Source organism: Ipomoea triloba, chromosome 10 (assembly GCF_003576645.1).
Source record: "Ipomoea triloba cultivar NCNSP0323 chromosome 10, ASM357664v1".
Classification (NCBI taxonomy): domain Eukaryota; kingdom Viridiplantae; phylum Streptophyta; class Magnoliopsida; order Solanales; family Convolvulaceae; genus Ipomoea; species Ipomoea triloba.
Window position 1 is genome coordinate 23700453 of NC_044925.1, and position 12814 is coordinate 23713266.

A 12814-nucleotide genomic window follows, 5' to 3' on the forward strand; every position below is an offset into this window, starting at 1 on the left:
CACAATTTGCACTTTAGGAGTCATGGGTGCCGACGACTGGCACTTTAAAATGTTTTATATAAATATATATTATATTGAGTTTATCTCAAAATATATATATATATATATATATATATATATATATATATATATATATATATATATATATATTATATTGAGTTTTGTCACAAGACCTTTTTGCGCCAAAATTTATGAATAAAAATGTCTATTTATATGACATGCTCTTAAAAAATAAAAAATGTTATTTTTGTCTAAAAACCTTATTTAGTTACAAGTCACGTAACACAACTTAGTGAGATTTTACCAAATTTTTCTCTGAAAAAATATAAGTGACTCAATTCTGGGAACGTTACCAAATTTATGGACCTAAAGTGTAAATAACTTTTTTTTTTTTTTTGGGTAGCATTGAAAACGAATTGTTTTTTGATTATCAAATGTTTTATTTGGACTAAAAACTTGCAATGCCAGAGTTTCAAAAGTTGGTAAATTTCTATAAGTTTTCTGAATTAAAACATTTGTCAACTTCCTCAGTTTGGGCCTGGCCTTAATTGTGCCTAAGTCCCAACAGATATCTTCATTTTGGGTCTGATCTTGGGCATAAGGCCCAATGAAATCCCTCAACATGGGCATGGCCTTATATTGGGCTTAAAGCCTAACGACTTCATGATTTGGGCATGGTAGTAAATTGGGGTTATGGCCCAACATCTTCCTAATTTGGGCTGGTCTTATATTGGGGTAATACCCAACAGACTTCTTTATTTGGGCCAGTGTTAGATTGGGATTAAGATCCAATGACCTTACTTAATTTGGGCATGTCCCAAGATCCAATAAACTTTCTTCACTTTGGGCCTAGTCTTAGGTTGGGTATGAGCCCAATAACTTCCTCAACTTGGTCTAGGTCTTAGATTGGGCTTAAGGCCCAATGAGCTTCCTGAATTTGTTAATCCAACATTTTAGCTTGTACCACATTAATTACGGTTTTTTTACCACATTAATTACGGTTTTTTTTTTTTGGGAGGGTATTTTTTGGGGGGGGGGAGAGATTTTCATGGCAATAACTGAAAGCAGCATATAACAACTAAAACACGATTAGTAAGAGGGTGAGTGGGTCAAAGTACATTTGGCTCAGAGAAATTCATTAGAGGTTTTTATTTGTTTACTGTTGTTTGCAGTAGAAAAATTTGGACAATGTGTTTTTGATAAATAGGGATGGTAATTTTTACACAATTTTTTTTCTTGTAAATATTGATTGTTAGTATGACATGTGCAAAGAGAGAAAAGAAAAAAAAATCCATTTTTGCGCTTTGAGCACAATATGTGCCCCTTGTAGGCACATACATTGCAAGCACCATATTGAGCATGTAAAAGTGGCCTTTTTTAAAAAATATATATATATTTCAATTTTTTTTCCTTTCTCTTAATCAACCTACAAAAAAAAACTCTAAAAAATTTATTACTATTGCTTTTAAACCAACTTATCTTCTTTTTCAAAAAAAAAAAACCAACTTATCGTCTAAGGAACCGTACCATGACATCATCATTTTTAACTTTAGTGTAACCACCCGTTTTAACATTGTGGAGGGTAAACGTCAAGTCAATGTAGTGTCCGTACTCCGTATCCTGTATCTTTATGCACGTGGCACATCGCCATTTGGTGGGTATCTCTGTCAGCGTTATGACGTTCCCTTGTTTGCTTATCCGTCTTCCCAAACAGTCACCGTATCTTCTTCCACTCTCAGTCTGCGTGACCCAACTCACAACGCGTTTTCAATGGGTCTTTCTAGAATTTTCATGATTATTCTTGTTTGCAAACATTTCTTTTAGCAAATCAGAGGTCGATGCTTGGGGCCTAAGGCTAAGGAACCCTTTTTCGTCATTTTCAGCGAGATTCCTTTTAGTATAAATGAGTAGTTTGCTTTACCTTTGATCTTCATCAATGCGCATTAACTTTCAGATTTTCAGCTGATAGTGACACATTTGAGCTAAGAAAATAAAGTTTGTTGTTGTTTTTGTATTTTAGTTATTTGAGTGCGGATATGGAAGGCGGAAATGGTGGGAGGCGTGGTGGAGGCCGTGGTCGCGGCGGCGGTCGAGGTCAACAAGGTCAAGGCGAACAAGGTTTTGCCGGCTCCGGTGGCCGGGGTGGACGTGGAGGCGGATCTTACCGGGGAGGTGGGGATCCGAGACCTCACCAGCAGGGTCCGGTGAATCCGGTTGGCGGGGCTGCTTGGAGAGGACAGCAGCAGCCCGGTGGTAGTGGCGCGTGGGGTCCGCCACAGCGAGCACCGTTGCAGCAGTCTGGTGGCGGCGGTAGTGGCGCTCCCGCCTGGGGTGGGCCCCAGCGGGCACCGTTTCAGCCGCAGCAGCAACCGCAACCCGGTAGTGCTTGGGGTGGGGCACATCGTCCCCAACTTCAGCAGAGCAGCGGTCCTGGCGTGGGTCCCACCAGAGGACCAAGGCCATGGGGTCCATCCATGGTTTCTTCTCCTCCTCCTACTCAGCCTCAGTCTCAGTCTCAACCCCAACCAGCTGCTATCCCTCCTGGTATTTTTTTTCATACACATTTATTTGCTTTTTCTTTTTTTTTAATCTCTGTATTTGAGTTTATCTCTCCTAAGTTTAATTTTACTTTTATATATGCAAATAGAAACATATCTCTTATGCGCTCTGTTATGTTTTTTTCCTATTCTATTGAATACATTTTCTGTGATAGTGTGGCAATCATCAACCTGTTCCCTAAAACCATGTCTTTTTCTTGTTTTGCAGTACCTGTTGAGGCTGGCGTGAGGCAGTCATCTCCTCCTAAAGGTTCCAAGAACAAGCTTGCACCAATCAAAAGGCCAGGTGTTGGAACCGTTGCAACCAGGAAAATCAATCTGCTTGTTAACCATTTTCCAGTTGCTTTCAATCCAAATTCAACCATATTCCACTACGATGTGGATGTCAAGCAAGTTAAAGTTGAGAATGAGCCGACCAAGAAGACGATTTTAAAATCTGATCTTGAAATGATCAAGAAACAACTGTTTGCTGATAATCCTGATGAGTTTCCTGTGGACATGACTGCTTATGATGGAGAGAAAAACATTTTCAGTGCAGCTCAACTACCTACTGGAGAATTCAAGGTGGTTTTGTCTGGAGATGGTTCCAGGACTCGAACATATATGTTCACCATCAAGCATGTTGCTGACCTAAAGCTTTCAAAGCTCAAGGATTACTTGAGTGGAACCCTCTCTCACATACCCCGTGAGATTCTTCAGGCCATGGATTTGGTGATGAAAGACAATCCTTCAAGAACCAGGATATCTGTTGGGAAGTACTATTTCTCCCGTGATTACCGGCAAGAAGATGATCTTCACTATGGTATTGCAGCTCACAGAGGCTACCAACATAGCCTGAAGCCGACCTCACAAGGTCTTGCTTTATGTCTTGACTACTCGGTCTTGGCATTTCGCAAGCCATTGCCTGTCTTGGAGTTCCTTCGCGAATATATTGGAGGTTTCAGAGTTGATCAATTTGATAGATTCAGGAAAGCGGTTGAAAATGCTTTGAGTGGGTTGAAAGTACATGTGACTCACCGCAAAAGCAAACAGAAATACATCATATCCAAAATAACCCAGCAAAGGACACGAGACATAACATTTCCTGATGGGGATGATCCATCCAAAGTATCCTATCTTGTTGACTACTTCAGGGATAGATATGGGAAGCAGGTTGCTTACCCAGATATTCCCTCTTTGGATATTGGGAGGGGCAGGTTTTTGCCTATGGAGTTCTGTATCTTAGTTGGAGGGCAAATATTTCCAAAGGAGAATTTGGATCGTGATTCTGGCCTTTTCTTGAAGAAGCTATCACTTCCTGGACCACATATAAGGCAGGCTGCAATTAATGAAATGGTTCAGGCTCAGGATGGACCTTGCGGGTATGAAATATATATATATTATTGTTTTTCAATATCTCTATGTGTATTTTCTTTGTGCATCTCTAGTTGTAGGTTCAGCTTAATAGATTCAATGTATTAAATTTTAGTTCTAGGGAGATTATAGCTTGTTAGAATTTAAGATTCAGCCAAGGGCACTCAAGTTGCACATAAGTTGCTCATAGACCAAAGGGCACTCAAGTTGCACATAGGCCAAACCACACTTTTTAGCCCATATTTTTAGACTAAATATAAGTCTAGAGTGGACCAAACAAGCTTTGATACCATGTTAGCATCTAAGATTATTGCTTTCAATATCTCTATATGCATACATTCAAATTTTTATACCTAAAATGAATTGTTAAGAGTTTTCTTTGTGCATATATAGTTGTTTTTAGGTTAATGGATTCTAGGGTATTCATTAGATAGGTAAAGTTCAATATATTAAATCTTAGTTGTGTATTATGTTTCTAAGGAGATTGTAACTTAATGTTTTTCTAAATCAAATCATATTTACATCAGTGTCTTATTGTCCTTGTTACTTGGAAAAAGAGATAAAATATTGCTAAATTTTTACCTTTTTACTTGCTTATGACAGGGAGGTAAGTAGAAACTTTGGAATTGAAGTTGATATGCGCATGACACCGGTTACAGGCCGAGTACTTCCTCCCCCTCAAGTGAAGCTTGGTGGTTCAAACAGGGTCCCTATCAATGACAAATGCCAGTGGAACCTTGTTGGGAAATCTGTTGTTAATGGCACGCCAGTTGAGCGATGGGCGTTGCTAGATTTTACTTCTTCTGATAGGAACAGGCTGAGGCCCCAGGATTTTGTGGCCAACTTGAAACAGCGTTGCAGAAATATGGGGATCCCCATGGAAGAGCCCCTGGTTTATCTCCCGGCTAGCATGTATGATCTCAACTCTGTCAGCAAGGTTGAAAATCTCTTTAAGCGTGTGGTTGAGGAAGCTAGAAGGAAAGCACAGGGAAAACTGCAAATTATCCTGTGTGCAATGGCTGGGAAGCATGCTGGCTACAAGTATGTGAAGTGGGTTTCAGAGACACAGATTGGGGTAGTGACACAATGCTTCTTGACCACTGTTTTCAACAAAGGGCGTGACCAAGATCTCGCTAATCTGTGCAAGAAGATTAATGCTAAGCTGGGAGGTAGCAATTTCGAGCTTGTTGAAAGGCTTCCTTTTCGTGGTCAAGAGCATGTGATGTTCATTGGAGCTGATGTCAATCATCCTGCTGCGCGGAACTTTTTGTGTCCATCCATAGCCGCGGTTGTTGCCACTGTCAATTGGCCTGCAGCGAATTGCTATGCTGCTAGAGTGTGCCCGCAGAGTCACAGAACTGAAAGGATTCTTAACTTTGGGAGCATGTGTGCAGATCTTGTTCGCACTTATGCTGAGATGAACTCTGTGAAACCTGCGAGAATTGTGGTCTTCCGTGATGGTGTAAGTGAGGGTCAGTTTGATATGGTGCTGAATGAAGAGCTGATTGATCTGATGAAGTCTGTTTATGTTGAGGGATATAAGCCTCCGATCACCCTGGTTGTTGCACAGAAGAGGCACAGCACCCGCCTGTTCCCCGAGAACAGGAGAGATGGAGGAGCCACAGGCAATGTGCCTCCTGGAACAGTTGTGGACACAAAGGTTGTCCATCCTAGTGACTTTGATTTTTATCTGTGCAGTCACTATGGAGGCCTTGGGACGAGCAAGCCGACGCACTACTATGTTCTGTGGGACGAGAATCGTTTCACCTCTGACAGCTTGCAGAAGCTGATTTATGACCTGTGCTTCACCTTCGCCCGCTGTGCCAAAGCTGTGTCCCTGGTCCCCCCGGTCTACTATGCTGATCTCGTCGCTTACAGGGGGCGCATGTTCCAGGAGGTGGTCAAGGAGAGGGAACCATCTGTCTCGCCGTTCACTGCTGCTTCTGCTGCTGCTGCATCATCGTCGTCGTCATCATCCTCTGCTGGATTGTCATTCCAACAGCAATTCTACAACCTCCACCCAGACCTGAAAGACATCATGTTCTTTGTCTGATGGGTGCGCCCATCAGACACCAATCGTGGGGTGGAGATGGCCTGACCTTCCCATTGCGCATACATGGTTTGTGCGTGAATCTAATGGGATTCATAGCTTAGGAAGGTGTGCTGTGTCTGGTGAAAGCTTTTCACCAGACACCTCTGTGTAGTTTTTGCTGTGTTTTGTTTTGTTGTTGTTCTTGTGGGCAGTACTGTTGGTTTGTACTGCATTTGACAATTGTTGTTTGTTGTTGTTGTGGGCAGTACTGTCGGTTTGTACTGCATTTGACAATTGTTGGTTTTTGTTGGCAGTACGGTTGTGTTTGTACTGCATTGGATTGTGGTTGTTTTTTTTTTTTTTTTGAGAATAAAATTGTGGTTGTTGTTGAAGGATGTTGTGTTTTGTTTGTCCAGTGTTGGTGAACTGGACTTGTTTGTGTTGTTTTATGAATTTGGTTTTTGTGATTGTGTGAAATAATTGTCTTTAAATTGTGTCAGCTTTTTTATTTGCCTATCTTTCACTTTTAGAAAGAATGGTGAAACCGCAGCAGCTTTAATCTCCCATTCTAACTAAGGGTGCAATTACTGTTCAAGGGTGGTGCATTCTGTGAGCATTTTTTGTGCAGTGCCTGTGCCAAATCTGCATTTTTTCTCAATGAGGAAGAAAATGATTTTTGAAATATTATTATTATAATTATTATTATTAATTCAATGTTGCCAATTGCCAAATAAGCAATGGTTTCTACAGGAATCATAACTACCTTTTATACATAGAGACTTGTACAGGCATTTAAAGATGCAGTGGGGCAGAATCTCAGGCTCTTGAGAGAATTGAGGTAAGTTCTTTTGCTGTCCTGGAAACCTTGGACAGTTTGTGAAGGTTAGTCATTAGCTCCTTGTCTGAAGTTGTCAACTTACAAATGTATTCTGTAAAACGAAGAAGAAAAACTCGGTTTTTAATCCGGTACTGCTATTTCATTTGAAGAGTGAATGTGGGTGGAATGAACTTTACTTGCCTGAATTCTTTGCGAGACCAAGTAATGAATATGAGGAGAGGAGTCTTTCTTCAAGGGAGTTTTTATGGTTTAAGAGTTGGGTGAGCAGAGGGACTAGGATTGAGGATGCTGCAGATTGAAGGCTTGTGTCTTCAATGGAATGGAAGAAATTGCTCATCCAAGAAACAGTTACCAGGCTTGCTCTGGCTAAGCAAGGGATCCCATTGGCTATGGAATCCACAAGTGCTGCCACCAGTCTCTGGTTTCCATTGGTGAGCAGCACCATTGCTGTTTTCCTCTGCCATGCTTCCATCAACTCATCACATTTGTTCTGAGAACCAAAAAGATCAGTGAGCTTGAACATTTTCCACAAAAACATTGTGTTAGGATCAAGCGTTTAACACTACGCCAAAAACTATAACTAGTAGCGAAGAGTCATGGTATTGGACTTGGCCCTTTAGGCTTCTGCCCAACATTCTCCTAGCCACCTGGTGCTAGACTTGGCCCTTCAGGCCCTCGCCCAACAATCCCCTAGCTATTAGTGCTGGACTTGACCCTTCAGGCCTTTGCGGCTCTACCCAAAACACTGTTTATTGAAGGAGGGAATTATACAATAATACCTGGTGCATGTATTCATCAGAGATGGATGAGCAGTTTCTGTAATAAGAATCCACCAAGAAGTCATCATAGCCTGCTTCTTTTAACACCCATTGCTCCACCACTGGCTCTCCGGTGTAGGAAAATCGCCCCCCGAGAATCAGGAGAGCTCTGGTGGATTGTTCCTGGACACTTTCATTGAACACTTGACAGTCTAGTGCTTTGATTATTTCTTCTAATACTTCCTCTCTGTATACACTGCAAACTGTTGGATCTCCCTGCAGGGTGACTGAAAGTACATGAGGATCTCATTGAAACAACTTCTTGGCATTTTAGTGTTCATATGCTGTATCTGTAAGCTGAAAATGGACTCACCAAAAGATCAAGCTGCAACATAATTGCTGCTATAACGGGTCGTTTCTCGGGTTGAGCTCTCTGGAGATAGACTAACAATATATGCATGGTGTTCAAGCATCCATTCATCAGTCCATTCAAGAATTCTGTTCTCTGGAATTGTCTGCAGAAAATCATTCAGGTAAGCCCGGACTGAAATAAGAAAGATTATAAAGGGGGGAATAATTGTGCTTACTTGTGAAGGCAAAGCAGCTCTGTGAGTAAAGCAAAGGCATCCCCTTGATATCTCTGCTCCTCTCTAGCCAGAAGAAGAGGAAGAAAGGAGTCTTTGTTCAAGCTTCTAGCCAAGTAATGGCGGCAGCTTCCATCGGCTCGAATGCATCTATACATTATGGAAACAGCTTTGTTCTTCTCACAAACATCTTCGGTTTCCATCCTCTTCACCAGCAGACCTAGCCCTCCAAGTGTGATGAGTTGCCTGGTGTTCTCCAAGTTCTTGTCTTCATCGAAGCCCGAGAGAAGTTGCTCGAGAAAGTAGTATGCTGCCATTTGGGGACTGCATTGAACTGCAAATAAGGTCTGTACATGATCCCCGAACTCGAGTACTCTAAGGACTAAGGGAATCCATTCCAGTGAGATCATCTGCTTTGCCATTGGTCTCACTAGGTAAAGTAAAGCTGCTGCCTTGAGAAAAAGGCTGCTGTTTCTAAATAGTTTCAAGAAGATATCAAGCTGAGGATCTGAGTTCAGTATAACCTGCCTGTTCATCTCTTTCCTAGTTACCAGTTCAGCTAAGATTGAGACTGCTAGCTCAAGAATCTCGTCATCTTTGGAAGCAAATAAGATTTCCATTATGCCTTCAATGACTGGTCTCTTGGATAATTCACTTTCCATTTTGGGATCTCCATCATAATCTAGCCAGGTTTTGGCCAGCAAACGGATCGCGTTTTCACAGTCACTTAGGCTGTCTGAGGAGCAGATTGTGGAAATCGCCTCACCTAGACTGTCTGGAGCAAAGAAATCTATATTTTCTTCACATGAAACATCTCCATCCATGTAGTTTCCATTTACCAAGCAACCTTTTGTTTGACTTTGGCAGGTGAAGAACCGAAAGTAGTCTGATTTTTTAGTCTCAGCCTGAAACTCAGCTTCTGGTTTTCTGTAGCTTTGACTTCTTGATCTTCTATGAACAACAATATCTCCTTTCTGGAGACAGGAATTTTTTTTTTTTAGAAGAAAATTGAATTACAGATTTGAAAGTCTTGATGAGATTAGGAAATTAAGAGTGCTTTGGTTACTCACTTCAGTGTAATTGCAATGCTTAATGCCATCTCCATTAGCTTCTGCAGAATCCCATGGATTGCTGAAACTTCCATTTGTGTTATCAAAATCCAAGGCCTGACTCTCTCCGATGGGGCCGAAAACAGCTTTATATCTTCAAGTTTATTACAATTACCAGTTAGCATACAATTCGTTAAGCCCTTGGCCTGAACGGCCAAGTCCAACACCAGGTGGCTAGGGGATTGTTGGGCAGAGGGCCCGAAGGGCCAAGTCCAGCACCCTGCCTTTCTAAAATGTGACGCTGTAGTGGTAAGTGTTTCATCCTAACACAATTTTTAACTACTAATTCTATCAGTTTTATACTCATTACAGCTCCAACTTACAGTGATTTGTTGTTTGTAGATGAATGGGAAGTGAAAGAGTCTGAGGATTTCCTCCTCCTTGTTGCATAGCTGAATCTTGAAGGTAATGGCACTGAAGGAACAGGTGGGGGTTCACCCCCAGTTTTTAGCCACTTTTTATAGTACAGAGCAAACTGTTGTGTGCCAACATTCGTTTGATCATCGTACAGCTTTCTCAATCCTTTCATCTTCTTCTCTTTGTCAGCATAGCCCGAGCTCGACAAGAATTCGTGCTCCTTCGTGTGCCAAATCTTGAGATGCAGGAGGTGTGGAAGAAACAGGTGTTCCCAGAGCTCAGGAAGAAGGCAAGTCCTCGCGAGGAAAGGCGAATCGCAGAATACTTGCAGGAGATGCCTGGCTGAAATTCTATTGTTTTTCTGCAGCTTGTAGATGATTGATAAGTAGAGCTGTGCACAAGCAGAGAGATGGGAATTGGGGATTCCACAAGTTGAGCCATTTCTTGAAGATTCAGAGTTCAAAGAAGCTACAATGGTTAAGAGACTGATGGAATTCTGCAGGGATTTCACTTCCAGTTCTTTCTTGGTGCCATTAGGCCTGGCTGCTAAGCTCTCAACACTCTCGATTGCCATCTCTAAATTCGCGAAAATGGGATTGTCAGATTCAGTTTTGTTCCTCATGAAACACGCATAGCATTTGCCCTTGATCGCCTCGCGAAAGCTTTGATCTCTCAGGTATTTTCCAACATAGCCAGACAGTATAGAAACCATTGCTCTAATTGCAACTTCATCAATTGCAGGCTCATTATCCCTGCCTGCAACTGTCTCAGCATTCGACCATGGATTCGATATCCCCGACTCCAAACTTTTCCTCCTCCTCCTCGACGAGGAGGAATAAAGGGAAGAGCCTTTGCTCCTCTGCTTGGAAAAATCCGAGCTTTTTCTGTCATGGCAGATGTAGATAGGCAAAACGACAGACTCGTCTTGAGATTCTCTTGCTCTGAACTCGACTTTGCTTCGAGTTTTGAGAGCCCTTCCGCCCTCGAATCCTTCTTCCGCTAGGAGTTGTTGCAGAGACGCCATTGATGGGAGAGAGGGGAGATGTGGAATGGCTTCTGTATTGACATTCTCTGAGTGCACAAGTGGGGAATGAAGGTGAAAGACAAAGCCACAGAAATGAGGACAAGAATTAGTGACTGGTTTCCCAATAACTATCTTGACAGTTAGTGCTCTCTTGTTAAAAAAAACCCCCTTTCAAACGGCAAAAATCTCCACCGGTTGGCTCAAAGTAGTTACTACTTGCTAACCGCCAGGCTTCATGCCAGAGCTCTCACAATGTTGAATTATGTCTAGTTTAGATAGCTTAAAACTGGTCTTATAAAAGCTCAACTTGAGTTCGGTCAACTTCGAGCTCAAGCCGACTTGTTTCATAATTGTGTCGAGCTCAGCTCGTTTACAACCCTACTTGATTGTATTATGTAATTCTTGCTTGATTATATATTAGACCAAATTATGTGAATTTGTCTCTTTTTTTTTCTTATTAAATATATTAAATGGTTTCAAGACATGTTTAAGTACCCTTCATTTGAATTCGGATATATTAGACCAAGTTAGGCAAACCTTCTCGAGTAGTGCTAACCCGATTTGAAACAAATACAAGTAACATTCATTATATTTAAATATTGATAATCTTAAAATCATTCAAATTCAAAAATATCTTAACGAATAACTACGCTATTATTTTTTTTATCTCGATATTGACATAAAATTAAACTTACAACCTATATTAAAAAATAAAAAATTGCAAGCCAATCTATTCTTGGTTCTCCCGTGCACATTATTGTTGGGAAGTGGGGATTGCATGTGGTATGGAAAGTAGGTTGTTTGTATTGTGGTTTGGGTTTGGATTGAATGCCCACTATGCCATTGGTGGATTGCAAATTGCCAGATGTGAAATGGCACAAAAAAACCACCTCAAATTTTTGTCCCTTCCATTCTCAATAGATTATATTTATTTACGAATCCGGCCACACATCCCTTCTCATCCATTAAATGCAGAAAGAATGTGGCTATCCTCTATTGACGTCTGCCCTAGTGTTCAGACAAAAGAACAGCTCGTATAGAAGCTGAAGTGCACATGATCTCCATAGCAGAGTGGGACATCCTAGTACCCTAACTAAGGCTTCCAAGATTCCTTCTACACTTCCAATGCAATACTACAATAACTAATTAATTAACATAGTTTATTTTGAAAGTTTTTTACAATGTTTTGTAAAATTGTATATTGTGTTTTGATAACCTACTTAGAGAACTCACTTTGTTCGGTTATAATCCCGCACTTATCATCTTCTATAACATATGAGACATACTCAACAACTTACACTCATAGTAAATAATGAAATGTAAATTTTAGATGCTTTCATATCTTAACAAAATAATGCATGATATGTAAAAATAATTAAAAATTACTTCTCCGGTATAAGATGATGGAACTACATGTAACAGATAAGCCAAGCGGGGACCATACCAAGGGAATGTATGTCTTCATTTCTGGCACTTTGAGTAAAATATAAGAAAGACACAACAAAGAATAGGAAAGGCTAGTCTACCAATCCTTGAAATATTGTGTCTACACACTAGGGATGGCAATGGGGCGGGGTGGGTGCGGGGATATATCACCCGCCCCCGCACCTGCATTCCCAACCCACTCCCCGCACTCGCGCGGGTAATGAAATTCCTACACCATCCCCGCCTCCATGGGGATTTTGCGGGTGCGAGTAATACCCAACCCGCAACTCTAATTATTAATATTACACTTAAATCTAATAAAAAATTTATACTACAATTCTAATTATCGCATGGATTCATATTCTTTTTATAAGTTTGAACATAACTCTAAAATTTAATAAGAGCCAATGATGTTAGTCTTTAATTGAAACTAAAATTGTGTTGGTAGTACAAGTTCTATAAGTGTTTGCTCATTATGTTATTTATGTTGTTCCTTTTCAATTTTCATAAACAAAAAAATAAGACAATGAGATGATAATTCAATTGAATCCTTGAGGCACTAGCTCATAAAGAAGTTTAATTCATTATTCATTTTTAATTATAAAAGATATATAAACTTATATAATAAATGAATACTAGTAATACAAGTGTGTGAATATATATACATGCATATACATATACATGTACATGTACAATATATATATATATATATATATATATATATATATATATATATATAAGTGCGGGTGCGGGGATACCTTCCCCCGCACCCGCCC

The 12814-nt window shown here is 40.7% G+C and overlaps 2 protein-coding genes across 3 annotated transcripts; one reads left to right on the plus strand and one right to left on the minus strand.

Annotated features, from left to right (window-relative positions):
• Window positions 1-1745: 1745 nt before the first annotated feature.
• Window positions 1746-7524, plus strand: LOC116032140 (protein argonaute 2). 2 transcript variants are annotated; one of them, XM_031274565.1, is made up of 4 exons: window positions 1746-1907; window positions 2021-2544; window positions 2767-3919; window positions 4515-6335. In XM_031274565.1, the coding sequence occupies exons 2-4, from the start codon at window positions 2037-2039 to the stop codon at window positions 5962-5964; spliced, it is 3111 nt and encodes a 1036-aa protein (XP_031130425.1). In that variant the 5' UTR covers window positions 1746-1907; window positions 2021-2036; the 3' UTR covers window positions 5965-6335. The 2 variants fall into 2 exon arrangements, with proteins under 2 accessions (XP_031130425.1, XP_031130424.1); XM_031274564.1 differs by lacking the exon at window positions 1746-1907 and having other exon boundaries at window positions 1931-2544; window positions 4515-7524.
• LOC116032141 (putative E3 ubiquitin-protein ligase LIN) lies at window positions 6614-10848 on the minus strand. Its single transcript, XM_031274566.1, has 7 exons — window positions 9556-10848; window positions 9194-9326; window positions 8127-9097; window positions 7913-8054; window positions 7561-7815; window positions 6962-7271; window positions 6614-6872 (listed from the first exon to the last, which is right to left on the minus strand). Exons 1-7 carry the CDS (start codon window positions 10611-10613, stop codon window positions 6760-6762), a joined length of 2982 nt encoding a protein of 993 aa, XP_031130426.1. The 5' UTR covers window positions 10614-10848; the 3' UTR covers window positions 6614-6759.
• Between the last annotated feature and the right edge of the window lie 1966 nt (window positions 10849-12814).